Raw genomic sequence first — 16,951 nt, 5'->3', positions numbered from 1 at the left:
AGATCCCCTAAGCACCACTAGTGCGGCACTAAGGAGTCGGGCCATCCCTTGCCCCTTTCTGTCCTTGATCTTAACCGGAACCCGGAGGTATGATTGTGTTGTCACCTGTTTGGTGAGGCTGTCAAGTTCGCTGAGACGAGACTCACCAAGCTCGCTGTCATTGTTCTATGTAAGTGATCCAATTCCTGACATTTTCCGGTACTCCTTGTCATTGTTACTACTTTAGTGTCCCCCCATCGAGCAATAAGAGATGCCAGTTTTTCTCATCGTGAGTACTAAGAATGCTGTTTCCATGACCAGCCCTGAGCTGGCTATGATCTTTACCTTCTGCCCTCGGAACTCCTCGTGCGCAAGGACTTGTTTTCAACATGGAGTGAGACTTCACTTTGGGAGACGTTTGGGATGGCATCTGGCTGGCTCAATCACGATTCCTACCATCTCTGGCCAGGTTTCCCGGTGTTGCCATGCGGGACCGATGCTCAATTATCACGAAAGGAACTGCCTCAGTGAGTATACTCGTACCTCGCTCGATGTGTGCTTCTACTTGTGATTTAGATGAGAGTTCCGACTCCAGTCCCTGTACAATGAGCATGTGAAAAGCCAAAAACATGCGTGCCGCATCTGCAACATGGACAACATCACATCCATTAACATTAACAGACAGATCTCCAGTACCGAATTCCCGATGAGTTTGACTGGACGAACCTTGGCGTCTACAGATACCATGACACCGTCGCTTTGCATTGAAAAATGACAATATCATACGCTTGCACGTCGACAATGGCCGCCTCGAGCACCGCTCAAACCCCAACCCAATTATTCCAGCTGACTCCTCGGTTCATCTCCTGCCAGTTCAGCCCTATTTCCATGACTCCCACTTTCCAACTCATTCTGCGGCCGTCCCCCGTCCTCTGGTATCGCCGGAACCTCGGCCGGTCCCGCCCGGATCGGCGGCATTAGCAGCGTTTTCTGACTCTCAAAGTAGTGCTCCTCCTTTTCGCGGTTATAGAATCCACCGGCACTGCTAACTTCAGCGACACCATTCTGATGGACCGTTCCATTTCCATGCCCATGAACATCGTGCCCAGCATGTTGCATGCCATTCCCGCGCGCATAAACACCGTGGCCACCATGGTTCACTCCATACCCGTCCCCATGATGAACGGGTCCGTAGTCATGGCCTGTTGGCGCTCCATCCGCTTCGACGGCGTTGCTCTGAGTCTGCTGGTGCTCGCCCACCCGCTTCCTCCTTCGCCTCATGATGAAAAAAATCGCAGCGGCGATAGCCAGTACCGCAGCGGCGGCGCAATACCAGCTCCTATGCCCGCTCTAGCGCCGGTACTGAGCTCTCCTTGGTTACTGGTGTTGTCATTATTACCTGCGGTGCTGGAGGTCCCGGTGCTGGCGCTATCGCTACTGCTGTCGCTGCTCGTCGAGTTGCCTTCCCCTACTGTGTTGGTTCCCGTGGCCGCTGCGCCGGTCGGGTTGGGCGTCGATGAGATGGTCGTCGCAGACTTGGTCGTTTGTGTCGCCGCGGACTTACTCTGGATGAAGAACCCGGGCGACTGGAATGGCGCACCGAAGTTGGTACCATTCACGATGTATAGCCAAAACTCGTCGTCTTTGGCATCGGTGAATCCGTCGCGTATGGCGTGAACAGTCCATGTGTATGTCGTTGGATAGTTGGGCGAGTTTGCTGTCCCGCATTGTTAGTTCAAATAGCTTCCGAGTGGATGCGACGTGCATACAGATGAGCCATGTTATGGTCTGGTTGGTATATGAGTAGTAGCCCAATGACAAAATCGAGTAGTCGGCCGTCTTGTCCCACTCAACCTCCACTTGTTCGCCCAGTTGGAAAGTGATGGTGCCATTCTGCTCGTTCGGCTTCGTAAAGTGGCCGGTGGCGACGACGGACGGGGCAATTGTCACGAAAAACCATGGCAGCAGCGGAGCGAAGACGCGCATGCTGGGCTGCTTGTGGCGTGTCCACGGGCCGGTCGTATTCCAGCAGATAGAGAGCTGGGGGAAACGCCAGCAAATATCAAGTCAAGATCTATAAAACAGCTGATGGAAGCAATGATGATAAGGAAAAACTGGACATTGATCTGAATAGCGAAACCCCGGGCGAGTTCATTTCGACAGGTGACAGACACTGTTTTGGTCGTCCATACCCAAATGCCTGCCACCCCCATCGCATTAGGGGATCGACCAACAAGACCTGCAAAGACTGTGCCATGACTCCAAGAAAGCGAGGCAGGATTCTCTCGTATAGAGCTAGGTCATGGGTTTTGACATATAATGTGCACAATTCGTCTGTGCTCCTCCAAACATTGGCCAGCACACAAGGGTGGGGCACTGTCTGTTGCAGATCTCAGCCACGATCGGTAGCGTTTATTAATTCGCTAAATGCATTAAACTGGATTGAAGAGTAAGTACAAGGAAAGGTGAGGTGAGCTAGGGTTGTCGTCAGCTGTCAGGAGAAGAAAGCATTCCATCGGCCTGGTTTGATGAGGTCAGACTAGGTGCAGACCACATGTCTGTAGGACTTTCAGCAAGCGTGCAGGGCTGATGACGGCGCCATTTTCACGTTTCTCGGTTGGCTTGCTGGTTGCAACTCGCTCGCATCGCTTGATAACCAATTCGATTATAGAATAGTCGTCGCAGGGGTTGCCTGCGACCAATTTACCGTCGCCACGAAGCCGGCACCGAAGACCCATCAGCTGCATGACAAGAGAGTAGTAATGTCGGCGGTGCCTTTTCAGTTGGTACGCGGATTGGCTCCGTCTTGCCTAATTCTAGGGCAGACAGAATATTCTCAGGGTTGGGGTCGGGTTGGGGTTGCCGCAGGCTTATAAGCCACCCCCCTCCGCCTCATGGAACTTTGAGGCTGCCGGAAACGAGCTGAAATTGAGAGAAAAGGTCAGCTTAATGCGCAAGCCGAACGCAATGCCAACCACTTGCCGGCAGTAGGTACAGAGCATGCAAGCGTACTCGACCGGTAATGGCACACTCTACACCGGGACCCCAGCAGACATTGGCGGCATTGCGATTGATATGCAGCTGCGGATCGACCGACATTCAAGAGAGGGCGTATTAACCATCGGGCAATCCCCAAAGTTGTGAATCGGGCGAGGTCCTATCCAGATGACGAGCCCACATCGCCGCGCACCTGCCTTGGAGTTGTGGTATCCGGCGAGTGTTCACAAGTCCTCCGCCTTAGCTCCGCCTTTGACGCTGTGCCGTACCCACATGCTGATTGGTACGGTTAAATGGTCGTCGAAGCCGGGCAAGTTGAAAGTGACCGGCAGCCTGGTAGAAACTGGGGTCGAGAGCAAAGACCCTGAGGGATATCGCATCATAAGCCGGCTTCGTCACGAATCACGCTGTGAGTGAAAATCCCCCCTGGTCAGAGAATCTCCAATCTGACGTCTGTGACGCAAGAGACCGATCACCGCAACTGTGTGCCAAGAAGAGATGTTGGTCTACGTAGTACCTGCACCGGGCTTCCACGGGCATTGGGCCGAGTAGTTAGTCGTCTCAGGATGTTTTGGCGGGGCAAAGTGTTGAAGAAGGTAGCAGGAGCTATTGCGACTCGTGGAATTACCCCTCCCCCCGTTTCACCCCTCATGTTTTCACTACTTACTTATCCCGAGCTGAAGACATCACGACATTTGTTTTTCTCTTGTGAACCATCAAATCTTCTTTTACCTCAATTGCGTACTTTGACTTCCAGGATAACTTGAATTCACCACCATGTCGTTTGGAAAGACCGTGAAGCTCAACACCGGTGCCGAGATCCCGTGAGATACTTTGGCCCAACTCCATATGTCTGTATGCGAATGGAATCACTGACGTGTCCCCCCACCTTCCAGCCAGCTTGGATACGGCACCTGGCAATCTGCACCAGGTGAGGTCTCGGTGGGTATTTACGAGGCTGTCAAGGCTGGGTACCGTCATCTCGTACGTTTTCTCCTCAAACCGAATTACATTCTCGAGTCGAACTAACAGCTCTATGCCAGGATCTTGCAAAGATGTTAGTGTCGTTTGCTCACATCAATGTTTCGGACTTTTGTTGACCGACTGAAAAGCTACGGGAACCAGAAGGAGGTCGCCCAGGGTTTCAAGACGGCTCTGAAAGAATTTAACCTGAAGCGAGAAGACTTCTTCATTGTAGGTAGTCCAGCGGCTGTTGTCGTACGCGAACATCAATCAGACTGACTTGGATTCAGACCTCCAAGCTGTGGAACAAGTACGTCTGGCATGCCCAGCTTCTGCGCGCCTCGATGCTGACCATTGTTCAGCAAGCACCATCCCGAGGATGTCGAGGGTGCTCTTGATGAAACCTTGGCAGAACTCGAACTTGACTACCTCGATGTACGTCTACGGTTTGGAGACGCGATGAAGGAGTGCGCCTGGCTGATTCAACCACTATAGCTGTACCTCATCCACTGGCCTATTAGTTTCAAGCAGGGCGACAACCTCTTCCCTCTCGTCGAAGGGGCAAACCAACCTGACGGTGATGTTGCCCTGGATGACAGCGTTTCTTTGGTGGACACGTGGAAAGGTAAATCTGCCTCTTGGTGTCTGCATGTATAATTGCTAAGCTCGCCTGCGTATAGCCATGATCAAGCTGCCCAAGGAGAAGGTGCGAGCAGTCGGTGTATCCAACTTCAGCGTCCCTCACATCGAGGCCATCGTCAAGGCCACTGGCGTTACCCCGGCCGTGAACCAGATCGAGCGTCATCCGCGGTTGCAGCAGCTTGACACCATCATCCATTACGCCAAGGACAAGGGCATCCACATCACCGCGTACTCGGTTCGTCACAAAGGAAAACTCAGAAACTCGTTGAGTATTTCGTTGGCTAACGTGAACACGGCAGGCATTCGGTAACAACTCGTTCGGCCTACCTCTGCTGGTCCAACACCCCGAGATTAAGGAGATTGCCAAAAAGAAGTCGGCTACCCCGGCGCAGGTCATGTTTGTATTCCTTCTTCACCAGCCCGTCTACATCTTCTAACAAATCCTCCAGCCTGGCATGGTCCATCATTGGTGGTCACAGCGTGATCCCCAAGTCAGTTACCCCCTCGCGAATCATCGAGAATTTCCAGCAGATCGAGCTTTCCGATGATGAAGTCGGGATCATCAAGAGCATTGGCGAGCAGGAACCCAAGCGCATGAACATTCCCTACATTGCCAGTAAGTTGCAACCTGACGTGTATGAGATGCATGGTGGCAATGTCCGTGCTGATCCTTCACAGACAAACCTCGCTGGGATATCAACACCTTCGGCGACGAGTCGGAGACACCGGCGACACACCAGGTCATCATTGGTGCATAAGTTACGAACTACCGAACACCGCTACGGTTGTGTCCTGCTCAATGAGGGTGGCTGGGGTGCAAAAACAGGAGTAGATATAGAATATGGTTATCCATTTAAGAATACTCGTCAGTCCCAGCTCTTTGGGTGTGAATGCGCACAAATTTGTGGTGCAATCTGGACTTCCCTGCCCTCGGTGGCATCAGTCGAGCCTACCGACAGCCAGCTTTTTGTTCGTATTTGTCAGTTTTCGCTAAATCCTACATGCTGGAGCAAATGGTTTTGTGCGGCAGCCGAATCTCAGCAACTTAGCCAGCTTCGCTCAAAGTAAAGTCAAAATATGGCGAACCAGGGCCCTCGGTGTTTTGCACCCCGAGACGATAAGATGTAAAGTGACGTCCCTCTGGCTTCGACCCACCCCCAACAAATCGGCGCGGCAGCGGCACCTCTCGGAGTGTGCTCCGACCCCACCATCCATCCCATCACCCCGCGATTCCCGACTGGTCTTTATAACCAAGTCCTACGCAGTCCAAATGTGTGCTAAGATGTATCATTGACTGCAAAGCTGAGAAAGCCACTTCTCCGAGTCTAGCACCATTGATTTCTCCGCGCCACTTCTCAATTCTCCTCGTCACCGTTCTCCAAAATGAAGCTCCTCTACCCCACCTCCCTCGAGCTCGACATCAAGTCCCTCGAGGGTTTCTCCGTGAAACTCCAACCCTACGACGTGAAATCCCCACTACCCGATTCCGACCTCGACGCCGACATCCTAGTAACCTGGACCAACTCCCCCTCAAACCTATCCGACGCCGCCAAGCGTCTCACCAACCTGAAATGGATCCAATCCCTCGCCGCAGGGCCAAATGACGTGCTCGCCGCGGGCTTCGATCCAAAGAAAGTCACCATCACCACCGGCTCGGGCCTGCACGACCACACCGTCGCCGAGCACACTCTGGCGCTACTGCTCGTCGCCGCGCGCAAGTTCTACGAGATGAGGGATTTCCAGGTCCAGGGCAAGTGGCCCGGTCATTTGGGTGGTCCGCAGCCCGACAGACCGAAGGGGAAGTTCACGACGCTTAGGGATGCCGAGGTGTTGATCTGGGGGTATGGAAATATCGCAAAAGCACTGCAACCGCATTTGACATTGCTGGGTGCCAAGGTGAAGGGTGTAGCTCGTTCGGCTGGTGTGCGCAACGGTATCGAGGTGTATGGTGAGGACAAGTTGCCCGAGCTGCTGCCGAAGACGGACGCGCTGGTTATGATTCTCCCTGGCAGTGACAGCACACGGCATGCGCTGAATGCGGAGAGGCTGAAGCTACTGCCCAAGCACGCATGGGTCGTGAACGTAGGTCGCGGGTCGGCGCTCGATGAGGAGGCGCTGGCAAATGTGCTGGAGAAGGGCGAGATTGGCGGCGCTGCATTAGATGTTTTCGAAAAGGAGCCGTTGCCTGAGGGTAGCAGGCTGTACAAGGCGCCGAATTGTGTCGTTAGTCCGCATGCCGCTGGCGGCAGGCCACAAGGGGCCGAGGCATTGGTAGCGGCTAATTTGAGGCGGTTCTTAGCTAATCAGCAGTTGAGTAATGTCATTTAGAGAGAACTTGATAGCGGAACCTGGTAGCTGGGTGGTGGTATGGAGGGGATTCGGGAATGTAGATACGATGTGCCAAAGCTGGCTATATAAAAGTAACGGGCATATAGCACGACACGCCTCAAAGCTTGGGACGGATCCTTGGTGTAATGCATTCAATATCCCATCAGCCGTGCCTACCCCGTGTCATATTTTAGAACGAGATATGAGTACAACGGCTAGGCCTGCGTTCAAGTTATGTTGATAAACAAATATACACGGCCTTTCATAGGTCCTTGGCCCCCTGTCCTGGGCTACAATTTGTAGCATCCGTGTATTCACCTAGAGGAAATAGCTTTTGTATGTCAAGAACTTGATCATGGTTCAGAGTTAGATATAACAAAATATGTAGACCAGGAATATGTCCTTAAGTAGAGACTCGACAATGGTTGTAGATGCTGGCTGTGCAGTGTGTTGAGGTGATACATCTTCCAAATAAAGCATAATGGAGGGAATAATGTTGACCACGATCACCCTTTCTTTGCAGTTTTTACTGAACATGACATTCTGGGTATTAAGACGTCTCCCATGTGATGAACCCGTTATGCCTAATCCAATTGCACACGTTCCACGTGGTATGGCGCAACTTGTAACTTATAATCAAGTGGTCCATTCAACTCCAGAAGCGATGGAAGGACGAAACTGCCATGCACCAGCAGAGTGCCGGCTTGGCACTCTGCGCTCAGCAACGGCACGGACATCATTTCATTTCACCACACACGCTTCGTCACTGCCCACTGCTTGATTCGATTATTGGCAAATGGAGGCAAGTTTTCTTGTTGGGCACGTTCTGTAAATCTTGAGTGCCAGATTCTTTTGGTGTTATTCATTGTATCAGCTTTCCAAACCTGCAACATTTATCGCTAACAGGAATCCAATACTCACTGAAACAGGCCTGATAAAATCATTTTATTATCATTTTTCTAACGCGAAACAAAATATGGACTTCATATTGGCGATATGGGCCTCTTCTCAAAGATAATACACAAGGCGGAAGAGAAGCTGAGCGGCCACAAGAACCAGTAGCAACACGCATCAGACCACTACGGCGGCCCTTCAAATAACATGGGAGGTGGCGAATATGGCGGAACACCAGTAGGTGGCAATGGCATGGAAGGAGGCTACGGTGGGGTTTATAGAGCATCATAGCGGTGGAGGACACATGGAAGGTGGGTCTTCTGGTGATATGGGAGGAGGGCATCATGATGGTGGACATCGCGGCGGCCCACGAGGTATAGATAGTGGTATAGAAGCTTCTGGTGGCCATCAAGGAGGTGGCCATGGGTGACATGGTGGCGGACATGGAATTGGATCGGGGGGGTGGGGGGGGGGAGGGTGGGGGGCTAAGTCACAACATGAAGGGAAGCATATTAGGGCCGGAATTTTGACGAAGTTGATACCCATTAAACAAAACAATGCATCTAAACATGTACGACGCACTTCAACTTCAATTTCATCTTCACTCCGAAGTGAAATTTCTTTACGGCACGACCAGTTATACCGAATAAATTCGGCGTTAGTATAGCCGCAGACGCTACCATACTGTTGCAGAGCAACGCCCTCATCATCTCACCATCGTGAAGCAGAGCGTCTTTCAGAAGGTCTCTGAATTGCTTTCATGTGGAAAATCCTCATTCGGCAACGGCAAGTCTAGAAATCGGCACAGTGGCTACCAGCCGTCCTCTGGCTCCCACCCGAGCAGTCGCCCCGACTCAGTGACACCATCACGGACCAGAGCGCAATGCTCCTTGTCAATCTGTAAGCCTTTTCGACAATGATTATTGCGGAAGTAGAAATCCTGCATGCAGTTCCAAATAAAGAATGTTTGGTTATATGGATTAATTTAGCCCAAATCAGCAAACGAATACTTGAGTATCAGGTAGGCAGGTCCCGAGTGAGGGGGGCTAAATGCAAGCAAGCTCACCCGCTGCAACTTGCACGAACTCTTGGTCAACGTGGGCTAGCAACCACAGCGTCCAATTTTTCTTGAATGGAAGTATTTTGAGTCCACAACGCCCACCACTTATCGTCGGGCCGCTTGTTGAGAATGACGAGTGTTTCGGGCTAGGCCTCGATCAGGTTGAGGGAGAACATGGCGGCGGAACTATCGGCGCGGCCTGAAAAATAGGTTTGAATTTGATACGATTATTGCAAATGATGGATATAACGTACGCTTGACCGTCCAGAACCTGGTCGAAGTCTTCCAGGGTCCAAATCTTACCCCTATTCTGAAACTTGGACAGTACTGCTTTGTACGACAACAAGATGTGTCATGGGTTCGCAGTTGTATGCCACTAATTTCATTGAAGCACAGAATATCAGTTACGATTTACTCTGCTGAGGATTGATTTGAGGCATTGGTTGGAACACTCAATCTTGAAGTGAAGCACTCACGCCGTGGTATGTGGGTCCTCCCAGCTCTGTTAACGCAATGCAAAAGCTTTCAGTACCATTCCGGCCCATGCCCAAGCACAATAATTTCATGGTAATCGTCCGCCTGTGACCCTGAGGGTCTTAGGAGATGTCGCTGGTGTCAATCCTGTTGGTATGTAATGATATTCGGCAACGGTCTCATTTGGTAGAGTGAAGGACAATGTTCGTTCTACCCGCCGGGCTTCTTTTAGATCCAGCTCAAGTATTTCTCATCGAGATATGTATCGATCCTGATGGATCCATCTGCGTATTTCTACTTATCCTGAATCTGACAAGTTTCTATGTAGTGTCGTGGGCAGCAATAGAGCGCCATTACAGCGATGTATATCCCAAAATGGCAATGGTTCCATTAGAACACACAGTTACCGCAACCCCTCGGTATCTCTACATATGGTGGTTGAACGGCGTCTTTCCTCGGATGTCTCATTGTAGCTTGCCGTCATCTGGCTATCCTCACATAAAGCTGGTGAACTAGGCCGCGCTTCGTGAATGACAGCCGTAAAAACTTGGCAACAGGAACGAAATGCCTAGAATGCTACTGCATGGTGGATTCATTCGGTAAAGCAGACAAGATTAATTTTAACAGCATTAAGACGAACATGGAAAAGACGTGAAGAACCAATGACGAGATGCATTTCCCTCTTTCTCTTTGACAGGGCAAACTTCACGAAAATCAACATTGGCGAGCAGATGATATGTCCTTGGGATGATATTGTTACATAAGTATTCGTGCTGCCTCAAGAAGATGTTAGAGCTGACCCTTGCGAAATGGTATCGCCTGTCTACTCACAAATTAGGCGACAGTGCTCAGATTTGGTCTTCATCGCTGTGGCAAACGCATTGCCAATCCGGGCCAGTGGCGTCCGTGGTTATCTTCGCAGCTGTGGTCGAGGTATTTGTCCGGCCAAGTGATCCCAACTCAGTGGCCAACTCAGTGGCCAACATCCAGTATCCATATCACGACTGACGACACTATCTCCGCCCTGGCAATCCAGGCACGCCGGCATATCTCTCCTCTCTCTCCGTCATGAACATGACCTGCACCCAGAACTCCTTCAGATCCTTATCCCACCACGTCCAATACCGCTCCCCACTGCGGTCGATTTCTCGCGCCTGCAGCTTGAACCCGCACGTCTCGTACGGTTCGGCCGCAACCAGCATGTATTGGTAATCCTTGTCTGGCGGGTCGTCGACGCGCTGCTCAAATGCGCTCATGAAGCGCACTTTAGGGGTGACGTCGTGTGATATCTCCGGGTATTGCAACTGGAACAGCAATCCTTGTTGCCGTGTGACCGGGTCGCGCACCTTGGTGATTTTGTACCCTGGCCGTCCGATCTTGACCACGTTCCTCCTCACGCCTCCCAATCCTAACGCGCCAAACCCAGCACCGACCACGCCCACAGGCAAGCCCGTCCTTTCGTCGATCTGTGACTTCCCTTCCTTCTGCTCTTTGGCGGCGCGGCGCGCGAGGTTGGTTTGATGCTTCTTGCCTTGGGTATGGGCTAGGTAGGAGCCATCGTTTTGGTGTACCGTTAGGCAAAGCCGGCATTCAAAAGAGCCGACGTGATTCTTGAAGAAGTAAGGATCCTTGTCTAGGTCGATTGTCTCGAGGGCGAGCTTCTTGAGTCGCTCGCGTCGGTCAGCATTGGTTGCGCTTTGCGAGGCGACGCCGCCGCCGCCGAATTTGGAGCCGGCGCGGTTTTGGTAGTCCATCTTAGATTCAACAGTCCAGATATTGCAGATAGAGCTGCGTAGATTTATGCGCAAGTCTTTTGTCGCAGAACACTACGTGTTTTGATGCGGGCGCGTTTTGAGTATGAACGACGAACCTGCGGTCGCAGATGGATGGAAGCTGTGACCAACTTAGACTCAGAGAAGTTCTGGAGCTTCCATTGTGGCTTGACCATGCACCGCCACTTCTGGCTCCCCTGAACCCGACAATGATCGTGGATCCAAGTTTGAAAAGGAACAAGAGAAGGAAAGTTAGTAACAGCCATTAAGCGACGCCAAGATGCTGCATTTTTCCTTTTTCGAAGGGCTCACCGACCAACTGCTGGCTCACATGCATATCTAGCGAATTAGCAAACGGGTCGGCCAAGACAGTTCTCTTTTCCCATGCATGGCCATCAAGCCAGACTAGTACCACTCGAGAGCCTACCAGTTCTCGCACGCCATTTTTGGAGAACTGAGATCTCCTGCAAGACATCCTGTCGAGGTACTAGGGAATCATTCACAAACGATGGAGAGAAAGATCCACGCCTAAACCTACTGAACGGCAAAATAAACGGCGTGCTTGGGTCGGGTTATCAAGTTAAACCAAGTCTACTGCACTAGGATATCAAGCTATCCCGTATTAATACGTCTTTACTGTACCGTTCATTTGGACAACTTGGAAACGGCGTGAGCTGTTCCCTGCAGCGTGGCTCGATATCTCTGCCGTGCACCGGCCTGATATACTACACCTTGACGACAATCGGTTCCATTCTCTCCAACAGCGCGCAAAGAATCGGGATGTGCATCTGTGGTCACGCTTCAATCTCGAGGACCTTGGAGAGTAAGAATTATTCTGCTCCTTGTCGCCTCCAGAGGTCGACATCATCCCGTTGCTTTCGCAAGTGCTGACGTGGACTCGAGCAGCTAGGGCCGCACCACCGGTTCACTCAATCCGCTTTTTCTGAACATGTTCACTACTATTTTCAAGTATCACAATACACAAGCAAACCCGCACGGCTCAAATTTTCAAATCCTAACACGAACAGAGGAATGCCATCCGCTCTGAGAAGAAACTGCTGAGACTATCAGTAAGCCCTGATTTGGCTCGACAATGCAGCAACTATCCATGTTTCTTGTAGACGGAATGCGTCACTCGTTCGCCGCATCGCCGCCCATACGACCGTACTTCCAGGCTCCTGTGAGTCATGGTATAGCTCTGGGGCCCGGAGCGAACCGATTCAAGAAATTGAAGACGTGCTGTGTCATGACCAGTACCGAGTCATCATGGGGCTGAAGAATATCCTATACACCACAGAAAATCACGTTCAGCACGATACAGAGGTCAAGGGGATGGTCTCATCATACGTCGAGGGGAAAACAGCAGATCTGGCAGTTCCTGTCGAGCGACTCTACTAACTCGAGCTTTACCCAGCCGTGGGCAGCTTAATTCGGCGATCAGATGGCGGAGCACGCAGACCGACTAAGTAATGATTGCGCAGGAACTCAGAAAGTCACCTCAGGGGATAAGCACAGAAACTGCGAGAACTTGAGGGCCGATGAGAGATGCCCAAGCCAGTCTCACCATGATGTGGAAGCGCTAGAGCGAAATATGAGATCAAAGCAGGCCTTGTCGCTTAGAGTCAGAAGTGTCATCCGCCGCCAAGTCGAAAAAACGCCCAAATGGGTCGAACCAGCAAAAGATTTGGCTGGCAAAGCTGGCAAGGTCGAGGACGGCAAGGTTTACAGATGTCAGGACCGGTACAAATCCCAATGCCGGCTATTCTGGCCTGGCACGGAAGACCAAGTCCAAGACGCGGGGCGCAGTGCAGGAGATTAGGCAACGACTTGATGTGTGAAATCAACCGTGACTACGACCAATCCCGGGGATGACGATGCTACCGTCTAGCCCCCGTTCGAAGTAGAACGCGCGCTCGAGGTGTTCCACAATATCTTCTTCATCCTCTCGACCTCGGCCCAGCCTGAAGAGGTGGCCCGGAAAAATTTCCCTCACGCTATGGGCTCCGTCGTCTTCATCATTGAGAAGCTCTGCGGTCCCTCTGGTAGTTCACACCGATGGGCCCGACGTGGAGCGCGGTATACAGTTCCGCAAGCCACACCAGGCTGATGTTGACTTAAAAGGTCTGCCACCATCAGCCTTCCCCGTGGTAGGGATGCTAGTTGATGGGTCGGTCCATTTTGTGGCATTATGGCAGCCAACAGGTTGGAGATCAGTGTCTTCGAGGTTCTGACAATGCCTGAACAGGGTCTGTTACCCGGCTTCCAGCCACCTTCTGCCGCACTTGGACTTTTCATGCGGTCATGCGTAAGCAGCTTCGCCTAGCTTCATCAGGGGCTTGGTGGGGGAATTCGCAAGCGTGAAGGGCGGAAAAACTCGCATTATTGAATACTCTGTACGAATCATCACATTACTGTTTCATGTATGAGCAAATACAGAATTAAAACCGACAACCGGGGGAAGAATTCCACTTATGCATTCCCTGTAGAGCATAGCCTTTTATGTTGGTGCTGATGTGTGGCAATGAGGGCCTACTGGGGATATCAGTTGAGCCAACCCCTATTTCGATTCCTGCACAACATTTGTTTTGCCTAATGCCTCGAATGCCGGCTTCGGGTTTCTATTTTTCCGCACACTGCCCCAGTTAAGTAGGATTCCGCACACTCTCTCAGCCGCAGAACGTTTGTTCCTCCTTTTCACTTGTCAAGAGAAATCTGGATTTGGCTCATATGGTCTTTTTGGGTTGGCGCTTCAAGAAGAATCAAGTTCTCACGCCATTGCTACTGCGCTTCATCGCTCAGAAATGACTTCCTCTCACCCCCTGTCCGTGGCTTCCCTGTTTTCAGTGAAAGGATGGATTGCAGTCGGCAAGTATCTCGACGACTTGCCTTCCTAGCCGTGGCTAAGTGATTATCATAGTGACGGGTGGTGGAACTGGACTCGGCCTTAGTACGTCTTCATCGCTCCCCCTTGGCAGCGGGACACCGATCTAATCAATTCACAGCGGCTGCGAAGACTCTAGCTGCCAATGGCGCCAAGGTCTACATAACGGGTCGCCGAATCGATGTCCTCGAAACCAGCGCTCGCATTCACGGCGCACCAGAGAACCTTGGTGCCAACGGTGGTTCTATTGTACCCATCGCCATGGATGTTACGTCCAAGGAGAGTATCAAGGCTGCTGTCGACACCATTATCCAGAAGGATGGCCATGTCAATCTGTCAGTCTCATTGTAGAAACCTCATCTCGACTTTCATTTCTGACGCATATCTGGAAGACTGGTAAATAATGCCGGCATGTTCGCTGGGCGAGCCGAGTCAAAGGCCGCAAACGGCGCTGAAGCTTACGGGGACGCAATGTTTGCGGAGAGCATCGACGATGGCTGGCAGAAGTGTGCGACTTGGTGAAACCCGCGCATCCGTGGAAGTTTTGCTGATGTGTCTGAAGCGTATCTCACCAACTGCACTTCGATTTACTTCGTCACAGCTGCTTTTCTTCCCTTGCTTGCCAAGGCCTCCTCGAGTCCAAGTGAGAAAGTTGGATCTGTTATTAACATTAGCTCCGTCAGCGGTCTGCTGAAGATGTTAGTTTCCCCGCACAAATCTACGGTATGGCAGCTGGCTTATTAGTGGCATAGATCCCAGGATAGCCAATATTCGTACAACGTAAGTGATCTGCCGCAATCTTGGGTGGACTTATTGACATGTGTTATCCAGTGTAGCAAAGCGGCCACCACCCACTTGACTCGCCAAATGGCTCTGGAATTGAGCCATGAGAATATCAATATCTGCGTTAATGGCATTGCACCAGGTAAGAATAGCGGGGAAAAAAGGGGGGGAACGGCCACTCTTAGCACCTTTTCATTTTCAAAGGATCTGAACCTGATGGGATTTGTTGCACCATACAGGATACTTCCCATCGGAGATGACCGCTGGTCCCTCCGGAGACGATAACCAAAGTTCCGACCCCGGAGAGCCATTCCGCCATTTCATGTCGACTATGGGTGCAAAGGTCAAACGAATGGGTAGACCTGAGGAGCTGGCCAGCGTAAGTTTACTCACCGCACCCATCGCACTTCCCATTAAAACCCCTAGTCTAGGAACGAAAATTAACTATTCTTGTTAGGTCATATTGACGCTGGCAACCAATGAGTATATCTGGGGCGCCATTGTTCCGGTGGACGGTGGATTCCTCCTTCAAATGCCAGGAGTTATGTGAGGGTGACAACATATAGGCACAGTACTGTATGCAACCTGTGGTCGAGCATCTTGTCGCAATTAAAGGTAAACATGCTATGTGCGACTCCTAGAATGTTCCAAAAAGAACCCGACGTGGAATACCCCCTGATGTGCGTGAATCTTGCGTATCCAAGCAAGCTAATCACCTCTACACCTCTGCAAATTCTTTTTGAAATTAACGCACCGCCCACACAAGGTGGTGTGCTTTGCCAAGGGTCGCAATAGCTGCTCGCCGCATGTCTTTCTGACTTGATCAAACCATGTACTGCATTTCCTTGCGGCGGTTTGCTCGCCGACCACATTGCTGGAAGAAGACGCAAGCCAAGATGACGAGTGCCATCTATCAGCCGGGTTTATATTAGTCAAATAGTCACTTGCACCTAATATTGAAGCAAAATAATGCGATAACTAAGGGTCAACCCTACTTACCAGAGGAATGGCAACAACGAAGTACCTAGGCCATGAGTCAGTGATTATGATCGTTTATGGCTGAATATGGAGGCCTTACCATTTTATCGAAGGATTGCCCGCGAAGAGGTCGATATTCATACCGAATAACCCCGCGACGAACGTTAGTGGCAGAAAGATGAAGGTGATCCAGCTCAGCCGCCACAGGCTTTCGTTCAGCTGGAGAGAGTATCGCGCGTCTCGGATGGCCACCCTTTTGTAGATCTACAAGTTTCGGTGGTTAATTAATCGATGTGTTCCTGTCAAGTTGTCTTAGAGAAGTGGAATTACCATGTCGAGCAAGTTCGTGGTTGGGTTGATCAGAGCTTGCGTCACCTGGATCTGGTGCTTCTTGAAGGACAATGGGTTTCTGTGAAACACATTGCTGACATCTTCACGCTCAATGTTAAGCCCAAGGCGATTCTGAGAGTGGACAAGAAATTTCGCGGCTTGGGCCTGTAGATATGGCAGCATTCTGAGGTGCAACGATAGCACTCGGTCAAAAAGAAGCCAGTGCCTCGAACACAACCAGAGATCGTTGCCCCAAGCGTCATCTTCCGGATTGCCATAGATTCTATCTTCCTGTAGGTGGCAAGGTCAGTAACTCAAGTGACTATGAGAACTCCGTTGATTTTTCGTACTAGGCCTGTGATATGAGAGCTTGACTTCTCTATTAAATCGAACCATTCTTCATTGGCATGCCTTATGATTTGGTATAATACATGTTGCAGAAACCTGTAAGTGAATCTTCGAGGATCGAGCTTTTTCTCTTGACGCCAGTTCACGTTGGCGTTGATATTTAGGAACGGCTCCACGTTGCCTGAATCCTCAAAGATGACAACTGTAGACAGGGGCTGCCGGGTCTCCGCCTTCCATATCGCATTACTGGGACGGCCGATGTGGAAGATGGCAGAGAGTCTCTGCAGACATGCTGACCAGGACTCCATGTCGCCATTTTCCTGATTGATGGGGTGGAGAGTGGTCAACGGTCTGCTGCAACAGACATGCGAGAGATTGGGCGCCCTGTGGATAACGGGATAGTCGAACGACAATTTGAGCTCTGTATGGTCTGGGTATCGCTTCATTTCAACAGGCCACACACGCTCGCGTGGCGTGAGGTTCAGATTTCGCAAGGGGTTTCTCGTGCGTGCGGTTTCAGGT

At 51.2% G+C, this 16,951-nt stretch overlaps 7 protein-coding genes across 7 annotated transcripts; 4 read left to right on the top strand and 3 right to left on the bottom strand.

The window, feature by feature from the left end:
* Nucleotides 1-1,009: 1,009 nt before the first annotated feature.
* BCR38DRAFT_114536 (uncharacterized protein) lies at nt 1,010-2,099 on the bottom strand. The gene is made up of 2 exons (XM_040853409.1): nt 1,749-2,099; nt 1,010-1,696 (listed from the first exon to the last, which is right to left on the bottom strand). The coding sequence occupies exons 1-2, from the start codon at nt 1,963-1,965 to the stop codon at nt 1,257-1,259; spliced, it is 657 nt and encodes a 218-aa protein (XP_040710168.1). The 5' UTR covers nt 1,966-2,099; the 3' UTR covers nt 1,010-1,256.
* A 1,474-nt stretch (nt 2,100-3,573) lies between these two features.
* On the top strand, nt 3,574-5,643 carry BCR38DRAFT_114451 (putative aldehyde reductase). Its single transcript, XM_040853408.1, has 11 exons — nt 3,574-3,800; nt 3,873-3,960; nt 4,020-4,033; nt 4,089-4,170; nt 4,230-4,249; nt 4,302-4,374; nt 4,435-4,564; nt 4,620-4,816; nt 4,881-4,978; nt 5,031-5,197; nt 5,260-5,643. Exons 1-11 carry the CDS (start codon nt 3,754-3,756, stop codon nt 5,337-5,339), a joined length of 996 nt encoding a protein of 331 aa, XP_040710167.1. The 5' UTR covers nt 3,574-3,753; the 3' UTR covers nt 5,340-5,643.
* Nucleotides 5,644-5,652: 9 nt separating this feature from the next.
* Nucleotides 5,653-7,233, top strand: BCR38DRAFT_450659 (D-isomer specific 2-hydroxyacid dehydrogenase). Its single transcript, XM_040861397.1, has one exon. The coding sequence runs from the start codon at nt 5,965-5,967 to the stop codon at nt 6,907-6,909; it is 945 nt and encodes a 314-aa protein (XP_040710166.1). The 5' UTR covers nt 5,653-5,964; the 3' UTR covers nt 6,910-7,233.
* A 2,658-nt stretch (nt 7,234-9,891) lies between these two features.
* BCR38DRAFT_114420 (uncharacterized protein) lies at nt 9,892-11,213 on the bottom strand. Its single transcript, XM_040853407.1, has one exon. It carries the CDS (start codon nt 11,089-11,091, stop codon nt 10,351-10,353), a length of 741 nt encoding a protein of 246 aa, XP_040710165.1. The 5' UTR covers nt 11,092-11,213; the 3' UTR covers nt 9,892-10,350.
* A 989-nt stretch (nt 11,214-12,202) lies between these two features.
* On the top strand, nt 12,203-12,928 carry BCR38DRAFT_414341 (uncharacterized protein; the record flags this gene model as incomplete). The annotated part of the gene is made up of 2 exons (XM_040858924.1): nt 12,203-12,289; nt 12,551-12,928. 2 exons carry the CDS (start codon nt 12,203-12,205, stop codon nt 12,926-12,928), a joined length of 465 nt encoding a protein of 154 aa, XP_040710164.1.
* Nucleotides 12,929-13,806: 878 nt separating this feature from the next.
* Nucleotides 13,807-15,747, top strand: BCR38DRAFT_450651 (uncharacterized protein). The gene is made up of 9 exons (XM_040861396.1): nt 13,807-13,974; nt 14,027-14,056; nt 14,112-14,325; nt 14,383-14,498; nt 14,553-14,688; nt 14,743-14,770; nt 14,822-14,915; nt 15,013-15,152; nt 15,231-15,747. Exons 1-9 carry the CDS (start codon nt 13,911-13,913, stop codon nt 15,321-15,323), a joined length of 915 nt encoding a protein of 304 aa, XP_040710163.1. The 5' UTR covers nt 13,807-13,910; the 3' UTR covers nt 15,324-15,747.
* A 4-nt stretch (nt 15,748-15,751) lies between these two features.
* BCR38DRAFT_490476 (cora-like Mg2+ transporter protein-domain-containing protein) lies at nt 15,752-16,737 on the bottom strand (the record flags this gene model as incomplete). Its single annotated transcript, XM_040864526.1, has 4 exons — nt 15,752-15,797; nt 15,852-16,015; nt 16,082-16,372; nt 16,432-16,737. The coding sequence occupies 4 exons, from the start codon at nt 16,735-16,737 to the stop codon at nt 15,752-15,754; spliced, it is 807 nt and encodes a 268-aa protein (XP_040710162.1).
* Nucleotides 16,738-16,951: the final 214 nt, after the last annotated feature.

This window comes from Pseudomassariella vexata (genome assembly GCF_002105095.1).
Source record: "Pseudomassariella vexata strain CBS 129021 chromosome Unknown BCR38scaffold_22, whole genome shotgun sequence".
NCBI lineage: Eukaryota > Fungi > Ascomycota > Sordariomycetes > Amphisphaeriales > Pseudomassariaceae > Pseudomassariella > Pseudomassariella vexata.
Note: the sequence above shows the minus strand (reverse complement) of the source record. Positions and strands in the feature narration are given on the sequence as shown.

Coding starts and splice junctions, on each gene's coding strand:
- BCR38DRAFT_114536 (XM_040853409.1), bottom strand. CDS start 1,965: ATGCGCGTCTTCGCTCCGCTGCTGCCATGGTTTTTCGTGACAATTGCC. Junction 1,697..1,748: donor GACCATAACATGGCTCATCT/GTATGCACGTCG, acceptor AATGCGGGACAG/CAAACTCGCCCAACTATCCA.
- BCR38DRAFT_114451 (XM_040853408.1), top strand. CDS start 3,754: ATGTCGTTTGGAAAGACCGTGAAGCTCAACACCGGTGCCGAGATCCC. Junction 4,171..4,229: donor AGCGAGAAGACTTCTTCATT/GTAGGTAGTCCA, acceptor ACTTGGATTCAG/ACCTCCAAGCTGTGGAACAA. Junction 5,198..5,259: donor GAACATTCCCTACATTGCCA/GTAAGTTGCAAC, acceptor GATCCTTCACAG/ACAAACCTCGCTGGGATATC.
- BCR38DRAFT_450659 (XM_040861397.1), top strand. CDS start 5,965: ATGAAGCTCCTCTACCCCACCTCCCTCGAGCTCGACATCAAGTCCCTC.
- BCR38DRAFT_114420 (XM_040853407.1), bottom strand. CDS start 11,091: ATGGACTACCAAAACCGCGCCGGCTCCAAATTCGGCGGCGGCGGCGTC.
- BCR38DRAFT_450651 (XM_040861396.1), top strand. CDS start 13,911: ATGACTTCCTCTCACCCCCTGTCCGTGGCTTCCCTGTTTTCAGTGAAA. Junction 14,057..14,111: donor TGGAACTGGACTCGGCCTTA/GTACGTCTTCAT, acceptor ATCAATTCACAG/CGGCTGCGAAGACTCTAGCT. Junction 14,916..15,012: donor CGTTAATGGCATTGCACCAG/GTAAGAATAGCG, acceptor TGCACCATACAG/GATACTTCCCATCGGAGATG.